This window comes from Ziziphus jujuba, chromosome 3 (assembly GCF_031755915.1).
Source record: "Ziziphus jujuba cultivar Dongzao chromosome 3, ASM3175591v1".
NCBI classification, from domain to species: domain Eukaryota; kingdom Viridiplantae; phylum Streptophyta; class Magnoliopsida; order Rosales; family Rhamnaceae; genus Ziziphus; species Ziziphus jujuba.
Window position 1 is genome coordinate 32,322,525 of NC_083381.1, and position 10,747 is coordinate 32,333,271.

Below are 10,747 nucleotides of genomic sequence, written 5' to 3' on the forward strand. Positions count from 1 at the left end.
TTTGTTATACAAATATTTATTTTAGTTTTATTATCTATGAATTATTTCACATGAAGCTAGTTATTAAACCATCCGAATTTGATAAAATTAAAAGCACAATTCAAAAAAAAAAAAAAAAGAGAAAACATGATGCTTTTTGAAAAAACATCAGCAAAGGGGAGAAAAGCCAACCTTTTTCAATAAAAGCATCAGCTATTGCACATACTTTTAGCGACTCTTATTCTAAAAGCATCAATTTATAAACATTTAATGACAATTATTAAAATACGTTACTAAAAATTTATAGAAAAGCCGGTGCTTTTTCTGAAAGGCATTGCTAAATGTTGATATAATAGTCAACACTTTTCTAAAAAAGCATCGGCTATTATATGAACATTTAGCGATGTTTTTTAAAAAAAGCGTAACTCTTTTAATGCATTTGGTGACATTTTTATTAAAAAAAAAAGTATCGCCTTTTCTTAAATATTATGCGATACTTTTCAAAGCATGGCTTTTTTGTTGGTAATTTTAGCAGTACCATATGAGGCGACGCTTTTATGAATTGTCAGCTCTTATTTTGCACATGCATTAATTATCTCTCCTATCATTATGATTCCGTGTTAGTTAAAAATATAGATTAATAAAATTTTCAATTTTTCAATTTAATTTTTGCAAAATCACAAAAAAAGTATATAGGTTTTACCCAAAAAAAAAAAAAAAATGAAAGAAAAGTAAGACATCTAAAGGTAATTGAATTTGACTGAGGGTGTAAGGGTAACTTAGATTGCCACGAAGGGGTTTCAATGATTTATTAGAAAGCTAAAGGGTGTTTTAATATTTATCCCAAACTTCAAGGGATTTAAATGAAATATTCCCTTTTCTAAGATATCTTTTTTTCTTTGAATATTGTATTGATGCATAATTTCTTTGAATATTAAACAAATGTTTTTAATTAAAATTTTATAAAAGCATCATGAATAATAACTAGAACTAAAAAAAATATTAATAGTAGTAAAATATATAAGTTTAGGAATTTTTATTTTGATAAAATAAATTATATTGTATAATACATTACAACATGAAACAAAGCATAGTATTAATATTATACATTGATTCTAATAAAACCATTCTAATATTAATTAGTAAATTTGTCAATAATATGCATATAATTCACGTACATATATATTTTTGAAAAAAAAAATTCCATATTACATATCAATTTCAAGTGCACGGAAAAATACATACTTTTTTTTTGGGGAAAAATTGAAAACAAATATTAGATATATTGTCGTATTATAAAAGTGAAAAAAATATTTTTGAAAAATAAACAATTTTAATTTTTTTTCACTTTTACAAAAGCTTAAAAAATTGTATAAAAATGATTTTTTAATTTTATTCTTTTATTATTGAATTATTTACTTTTTTTATATTTTTAGTATATTACATTATTATAATGTTACTAACAGTTATAATTTATCACATACATAAAAAATAACTAATTTTGATAAATAATTAATTGCCATATTTTTTGTCCCTGTGTTTTTTAATTTATAACGTATTATATACATACATATTGAATTTATAAATTTCTTGTTTATGTATTTTTGGCTGAATTTTTCTTCCATTGTTTAAATAAATAAAATAATTTATATACTTATGTGTTGTTTATATATTTTTGTGATTCTGTATTTAACAAATTATGATTCCAATTTGTTCTAATACAATATAGACTTGCTAAACGAGTCCTTAGGCAAATCAATAAATTATATATACATTCAAGTAAAACTAAAAAGAAGAAGAAAAAAATTTAAGGGTCCACAACTTTAAAATTTGAAAATTTTATTTAAGGGAAATTTTTTTTAAAAAAAAAAAGGAAAAAAAAAAAAAGAAGAAGAAGAAGAAGAAGAAGAAGAAGAAGAAGAAGAAGAAGGAAGAGGTACCTACGTGGGTCCGCTCATGGTTGTAGGGCCGCCGTGGTTGCTACTTTCAGCCTTTAATGGCTGCATAAGTCAAGGTCATGCACCTAGTGACAAACAAGGAGTCTGGGAGATTTTTCACAATGAAACAAAAAAAAAGAAGTCCTCGAATTTCCACACAATTTTTATCCTAAAAATTTAATTACAGGTTTTTCCAAATTTATTTGAAAAGTCAGAACTACATTGTCGAGTTTGCTTCAAAGAAAAAAAAAAAAAAAAAAAAAAGGTCGAGGTATGCACCTGGTGACAAGCAAGGAGTTTGGGAGATTTTTCACAATGAAACAAAATAAGTTCATAAATTTCCACACAATTCCTATTCTAAGAATCTAATTACAGATTTTTCCACACGTCTTTGAAAAATCAGAATTACACTGCCGACTTTCCTTTTACACAAAAAAAAAAAAAAAAAAATGAAAGAAATATAAGACATCTAAAGGTAATTTAATTTGACTGAGTGTTTAAGGGAAATTCAGATTGCCATAAGGGGGTTTGAATGATTTGTTAGAAACCTGAAGCTGAAGGATGTTTTAATATTTATCCTTAGCTTCAAGGGATTTAAATCAAATATTCATTTTTTTAATATATCTTTATTTCTTTGAATATTTTTTTTGATGCATTATTTCTTCAAATATTAAACAAATATTTTTAATTAAAATTTTATAAAAGCATCATGAATAATAACTAGAACTAAAAAAAATATAAAATATATAAGTTCAGAAATTTTTGTTTTGATAAAAGTAAATTATATTGCATAATACAACACAATACCAAACAAAGTATAGTATTAATATTATACATTCATTCTAATACAATCATTCTAATCTTGATTAGTAAATTCGCAAATAATATATGTCTAATACACATATATATGTATTTTTGGAAAAGAAAATTTCCATAGATTATACTAATTTCAAATGCAGAGAAAAATACATATTTTTTAACGGAAAATTAAAAACACGTATTAAACATATTGTCATATTATATAAGTGAAAAAAATAAAGTGCTTTTGAAAAATAAACAATTTTAATTTTTCCCTCTTTTACAAAAGCTTTAAAAAATATGTATAAAAAGGATTTTTTTAATTTTATTTTTTTATTCTTGGATTATGTACTTCTTTTTTTTTATATTTTTAGTATATTAAATTATTATAAAGTTACTAACAGATACATTTTTTTTTATCACATGTATAAAAAATAACTAATTTTGATATATAATTAATTACCATATTTTTCGTCCTCGTATTTTTTAATTTATGACGTATTACATATGTACATATCATAATTGTTAACTTCCTGTTTATATTTTTTGGCTGAATTTTTCTTTCAATGTTTAAATAAATGAAAGAATTGATATACTTATGTATTGTTTATATATTTATATGATCCCGTATTTAATTAATTATGATTCTAATATGCTCTAATACAATACATTTCAATACAATACTACATGCTAAATGAGCCCTTAGGCTAATCAAGAAATTATATATATATATTCAAGTAAAACTAAAAAGAAAAAAAAAATTGTAAGGGTCCACAATTTTAAAATTTGAAAAATTTATTTAACGTAAAAAGGAAGGAAAAAAAAAATAAAAGAAAAGAAAAGGAAGAGATCCGCTTAGGGTTAATTACACTGGACATCCTCGAAATTTTACTTAATTACAAAAGGGTACCTTCTATGTTTCCATAATTACATTGCTCACCTTCGATGTTTCCCTTAATTACAACCGGATACTTTTATGTTTTCATAATTACATTGCACACCCTCGAGATTTTTTCCTTAATTATAATCGGGTACCTTCATGTTTCCATAATTACATCCGCCTCTCTTCTGATAAAATTTCATCCATTATATTCTTTTTCTTATGTGACAGTTAAAATTTTATTAATTGTCTCTTGTATATATTAATTAAATGTGGATTTTGATTTATTTGAAAAATAAATATTTTTTTTTTAATTTGAAAAGGTTGAAGCCCAACGGATAGTAAGTACAAGAATAATTATCAATTTTTAACGACACCCTTTGAAATATTTAAAACATAATTTTTATGATTTTTAATTTTTATCTTTTTAAAAAAAAATTAAAAAAAACAAAAATTAGAGAATATAAAAATTATATTTTAAACATTCCAGAAGGTGCCGTTAAAAATTGATAGTTATTTTTGTACTTACTATCCATTTGGCTTCAACCTTTTCAAATTATGAAAACTTTATTTTTTAAATTAATCAAAATCCACGTTTAACTAATATATACAATGGACAATTAATAAAATTTTAACCGCCACATAAGAGAGAGAGTACAATGGATGAAATTTTGTCAAAAGGAAGACGGATGTAATTATAGAAACATAAAGGTAAACGGTTATAATTAAGGGAAAAACATCGAGGGCGTGCAATATAATTATGGTAACATAAAAGTATTCTATTGTAATTAAAGAAAACATCGAGGGTGTGCAATGTAATTATAAAAACATAGAAAATATCTGGTTGTAATTAAGAAAAACTTCAAAAATGTTCGATGTAATTAACCCGGTCCGCTCATGGATGTAGGACTCCGTGGTTGTTACTTTCAGCCTTTAATGGTTGCATTGGTCCATGAATTTCCACGCAATTCCCATTCTAAGAATTTAATTACAGTTTTTTCCTAATTTATTTGAAAAATCAGAACTACATTGTCGATTTTCCTTATAAATAAATAAATGTCGAGGTAATAAATAAATGTCGAGGTCATGCACCTGGTGACGAGTAAGGAGCGTGGGAGATTTTTCACAATGAAACAAAAAAAGTCCATGAATTTCCACGCAATTCCTATTCTAAGAATCTAATTACAGATTTTTCCACACGTCTTTGAAAAATCAGAACCACACGTCCATGAAAAATCAGAACTACACTGCCGACTGTCCTTTTACACCCAAAAAAAAAAAAAAAAAAAAAAAAAAAAAAAAAGAAACCAACTAATGTGATCGACCGTTTCCTTCTTATGCGTAAAGTAAGGCATAAGGTCACGTCAAGGACAAAAAAATGTTTAGACTATCGTAAGTATATTTTGTGTATAGGTAAAAGCCTAAAATAAAAGGTTGAGATGATCGAAGTGAAAGAAAAAGAATATTTTTTTGAGTTTGAAAGGAAAAAGAATTTAATCATTATAATTGTAAAATATAAACGTTCCACGAGTTGAGAACTCCAAAAGGGTCTTCCACCACTTGAGCCTTAAAGGCGAGCAATGAAAGCTTATCGGTTTCATTATAACTATCAATAATCGTTCTTTTTATCATAATTAATCACATAGACGTTCTTATTTGTAACTATTCCATAGTTTAGAAAAAGAGAATTTTGAGTATTTTATCCTATATTTAATAATGTTTTGATCTTTTTTATTTAGAAAGAAAGTGATTTTTTTCTTTTATGTATATTCAATTAAATTAGGGTCCCATGACAATGTTATTTAAGGGAAATTAAGTTTATAAGTTGATTGGACATGCATAGCCTTGGTGATACACCTTCACTCCTTTGAGCTCCTCCATCTGGCGGCCGTTCAAAATTCCAAATGTATCAGCTCTCACTCTCAGGCACCAGTTTTAGCATATATACTTCAGTTTTCATGCAAAGCTTTTTTCTCATCTCTTTAGCCTTAATCACGTCCACAGTTGGAGGAAATAGTTATAATGAAACCGATAAGCTTTCATTGCTCGCCTTTAAGGCTCAAGTGGTGGAAGACCCTTTTGGAGTTCTCAACTCGTGGAACGCATCTCTGCATTTCTGTGAATGGTCAGGCATTACGTGCGGCAGACGGCACAAGAGGGTCACGGTGTTGGACCTCAATTCACAAAAGCTGAAAGGTGGGTTATCTCCACACATTGGAAATCTGAGTTTTCTCAAGATATTAAGGCTCTATAACAATAGTTTGGGCGACCATATCCCACCGGAAATAGGCCGTTTGTTCCGAGTGAGAATATTATTTCTGAATAACAACTCCTTTACTGGCCAAATTCCAGGCAACATCTCTCACTGTTCTAGCCTCGAGAAACTAATTCTGTCTTATAACAATCTTGTTGGAAAAATTCCCGAAAGTTTAGGCTCCTTGTCCAAGCTTCGCATGATCGATTTGAGCTCCAACAAATTAGTTGGAGAAATTCCCACTTCTCTTGGGAATCTTAGTACTCTTGAGTTGTTGGCTGTGGAAATTAACGGACTGCATGGGAGCATTCCAAATAGCTTTGGGCAGTTGAAGAGCTTGAATATTCTAGCTGTTGGAGTAAATTATTTGACTGGTACCATTCCTACCTCAATATACAATCTCTCTTCTATTACAGTATTCTCTGTGCTTGAAAACCAATTTCGTGGACGCCTACCGCCTAACTTGGCTGGTCCCACTACTCTTCCAAACCTCCAATTTTTTTATGCCAGCTCTAATCAGTTCGATGGGCCAATTCCCCTAACCATTTCCAATGCCTCAGGCCTTGTACTATTTGAAATAGCCAAAAACAAGTTTTCTGGAAAAGTGCCTAGTTTATCAAGAGTCTCCAATTTGCGAAGTCTAATTCTTGAATTGAATAATCTTGGATATCGCGAGGATGATGACTTAAATTTCATCACCTCTCTTGTGAACTGCACGAATCTGGAAGTTTTGTATTTTAATCAAAATAATTTTGGAGGAACTTTGCCTGAATCATTGAACAATATCTCAACAAAGCTTCAGTCTTTAGCAATTGCAGGTAATTGGATACGTGGAAGTATTCCAACTGGGATTGGAAAACCTCATCGAACTGGAATTTTTAGACGCCGAGGAAAACCATTTGACAGGTCCTATACCCGGTTCAATAGTTAAATTACAAAAACTGTATTGGTTGTCTTTGCCAACAATAATCTCTCAGGAGTTATACCTTCTTCTATAGGGAATTTGACATTGTTAAGCAAACTCTTGCTATCCTCCAACAACTTTCAAGGAAGCATACCATCGAGTCTTGGAGGATGTAAGAGTTTGACAACACTTGATTTTTTTCAAAATAATTTGAGTGGTACTATACCCAAACAACTTATTGGCTTGTCAACCTTGGCCGAGGGATTAGATTTATCATGGAATAGGTTGACTGGTCCCATCCCTATGGAAGTAGGAAATTTGGTAAATATTCAATATTTGCGTCTTGAAGAAAATAAGTTGAATGGTGAAATTCCTGAAACTCTTAGTGGTTGCACAAGCTTGATGTATTTGCATTTGGGGGGAAACTCATTGCAAGGGAACATTCCCTCATCTTTGGTTACTTTGAGAGGAATAGAAGAAATGGACTTCTCTAGCAACAACTTATCTGGAAAAATCCCTATGTATTTGCAGACTTTTCGTATGTTGAAGATTTTGAATTTATCGTTCAATGATTTCGAAGGTGAAGTACCTATTCATGGAGTGTTCAATAATGTAAGTGCACTTTCCATAGTGGGAAACACAAGGCTATGTGGAGGCATACCACAGTTGAACCTGTCTAGTTGCTCCTTCAATCACTACAAAAAGCATAAACTATCTGGCAAGGCAAAAATCATTATTGTTTCTGTTGCTTGCGGACTCGTTGCGTTGATTCTAGCGATATTTTTGCTTATATTTTGCATGTTGAGGAAAAGAAGCAAGTTAACAAATTTGGGATCAGCATTTGGAATTTCTTTCTTGAAAGTATCATATGGGGATCTTGTCAAAGCTACTGATGGCTTTTCATCAGCAAGTTTGATTGGTGTTGGAAGTTTCGGTTCTGTATATAAGGGAATCTTGAATCAACTAGAAGCAAAAGTTGTTGCTGTGAAAGTACTAAACCTTGAAGCTTCAAGAGCTTCAAAAAGTTTTGTAGCTGAATGTAAAGCCTTGAAAAGGATCAAGCACCGAAATCTTGTTAAAATCATAACCGCATGTTCAAGTATTGATTTTCGGGGAAATGATTTCAAAGCTCTTGTATATGAGTTTATGGTTAATGGGAGCCTAGAAGAGTGGCTACATCCAAATCATGGAGCAAAATCGGAACAAGAACACAAGCATTTGAGTCTTATTGAGAGGGTGAACATTTCCCTCGACGTGGCAAACGCTCTCGATTATTTGCACAATCACTGCCATGAGCCAACAGTTCACTGTGATTTGAAGCCAAGCAATGTTCTCCTAGACAATGACATGAATGCTCATATTGGTGATTTTGGATTGGTGAGGTTCCTTTCCCACCAATTTTCCTCAGAACAAACTAGTTCTTTTGGAATAAGAGGCTCCATTGGATACACGGCGCCAGGTAAAATTTATCTTGATGTTTAGAAATCTTTCTATATTGGTAAATTATCATTATGTTTTAATAAAAATATAATGATATGAATTGAATTTGTGATTTTGTTTGTTTCTATCTACTATTACTTGTAGGCTATACCAAATTGTGTCACTAGAACCTGTCTTTATTATTGTCCTTCTTTTTTAATTTATTTTAAAATCTTTTTATAAGGTCTTTTTTATTTTTAGTTTATGGTATTATCTTTTTCCTAGTTTAATTACCGACATAAATGATTATAGAACAATTATGGTTCAAAAGGGTTGCATTTTCACTTCTATCCACAGGCATAAACCAAGGTTTTGTTTCTTGTTTTTTTTTTTTTTTTTTCCATTTAATTACAATTACTATTTTTTTAATTTGTATTTTGTACGTGTGTATGACTTATAGAGTACGTCATGGGAAGCAAGGTGTCAACATTGGGCGATGTCTACAGTTATGGAATCCTGCTGTTAGAGATGTTCACAGGCAAGAGGCCAACTGATATTATGTTTAGAGATGGTTCAAATCTGCGTAACTTTGCTTTGGCAGGTCTTTCTAATTGCGTGGAAGAAATTGTAGATGCCATGCTTCTTCAAACAGAAAATGAAGGCAGCAACAAGAATAATGTAAATCAAGACACTCATGATTGCTTGGTTTCAGTTATTAAAATTGGAGTAGCTTGCTCTGCCGAGCTGCAAAAAGAGAGAATGGTTATCGCTGATGTTGTTTCTGAACTTTGTCATATAAAAGACAGACTTCACAAGCATGCATAGGAAGCATTAAGAACCGTCCAAGCAGTAAGCTTTCTCTTATTATAAAATTAATACCTTTTTTTAATACAAATGGGAAATTGTAGGCAGTTTTCTTTGTGTGAAAATCATGACTTCATAAATTTAACATATGTAAACGCCAAAAGAAAAATATATGTTTGTTTTGTACAAGTTTCAAATGGTTATAAGTTCGCCATACGAAAGGCGCTGTAAGTTTTTATATTTTCATTATAGCTGGCAATCTAACAGTAGTGGTGATAGAATATTTGCTGGTGTTGATACCATTTCACAGCTAGTAAAGTAACCATTCTCTCATTATAATCGTTACATTATAAATTCATAGTTTTTGTTACAAATGCGAAATTATATATAGACTTCTATGTGTGAAAATCATGTCATAATAATATAGCATATTTAACTTTTGTCTATTTAATGAAAGACTTTACAAGCTTATAAATTTTCAGTATTTGATTAAAACAGAGTACTCTGTTCTACAGGAGAACCCAGTGGTTCTTTAGGAGGAGGTCTTGGAGTTGGAGGGTATGGCCAACGGTTTAGAAAAACTGATGATAGACTATGTCACGCCATTGAAAGTATTTACCAGCTAATAAAGTTACAGCTTGTGTATTAAATAGTCTAGTAAAAGTCAAAAGCACATTTTCTTCTCTTCTTTTCCTCCTTTATGTCATTATATTTGTCCAGCTTTATGTGGTACCTCTATTATTGCACACATTTAATTTGGAAATTGATATGGTCAAGTGGACTTTTGTGTAATGATCCCTTCCAATTCGGTATTCATCTTCATCTAATTAATTTGGAAATTGATAAGGCGGATTGTTCTTGAAAAGCATTAAAATATTGCTTTGTTTTGTTTTGGTCCACATATACTTGTTTGGTTTAAGAATAGTAAGAACATTATCTCACCAAAAGGAAAAAAAGTTGTGAACATAAGTTTATTTGCTGCTATTTTGATACTTTTTTTTTTTTTTTGGTCATCTTACTGAGACAACCCTTCGTAAAGTCATTGTTCAATTACCGATAAAAATAGGTAAACAATGTCCAAGACTTTACACTAGTTTAAAATCAGTCAAGCAAATATATTCTGGCATAATTCATTCATATATATTTTCATTGTCCAGTCATTCACCAAAAAAAAAAAAAAAAAAAGATCTTGGTTGTCTAGTCCAAATGGAAATCGATGGGCTTTCAAGTACAGGTTATGGAATATTTTGGGTCTGTTTTCATGCAATCCTTTCTTCTCAATGCTTTTGCCTTGTTAATCTCATCGATAGTAGCAATAGTAGGAGGAAGCAATAATAATGATACGAATAACCTTTCTTTTCTTTCCTTTTAAGGTTCAAGTAATTAAAGCCTTCTTGGAATTCTGAATTCCTAGAATGCTTCTCTTCAAGTCTGTTGGTGTCCATAGAAATGGCAAAAGAAAACTACTAAAAGCGATGCACACAGTGCCCGTCCCCAATGGCAAGGTTCCCCGTTAAAACGGGGTTTCGGGGCAGACCGTTGGCAACAATACATGACCCGGACCAAGGCCGTGTCAACTGAAATATATTTTATGCTATATTAGACCTAAAGTGGACCAGAATTGCAATTTACATTTGAACCAGCCCAAGCCTCAGACCTCATCCACCATGTCATACCTAAAGTGAACAAGTTAAATCACCGACCCTTATTGCCGATAGCCAACCACTAACATTGTCATGCATGATTTCCATCTTTAACTTTTCTAGATCTAG

General features: G+C 30.5%; 1 protein-coding gene across 1 annotated transcript; it reads left to right on the forward strand.

Moving 5' to 3' along the window:
* The first annotated feature begins 5,498 nt into the window (after positions 1–5,498).
* Positions 5,499–9,767, forward strand: LOC107425604 (probable LRR receptor-like serine/threonine-protein kinase At3g47570). The gene is made up of 4 exons (XM_060815461.1): positions 5,499–6,666; positions 6,826–8,211; positions 8,632–9,020; positions 9,491–9,767. Exons 1-3 carry the CDS (start codon positions 5,499–5,501, stop codon positions 8,994–8,996), a joined length of 2,919 nt encoding a protein of 972 aa, XP_060671444.1. The 3' UTR covers positions 8,997–9,020; positions 9,491–9,767.
* The last annotated feature ends 980 nt before the right edge of the window (positions 9,768–10,747 follow it).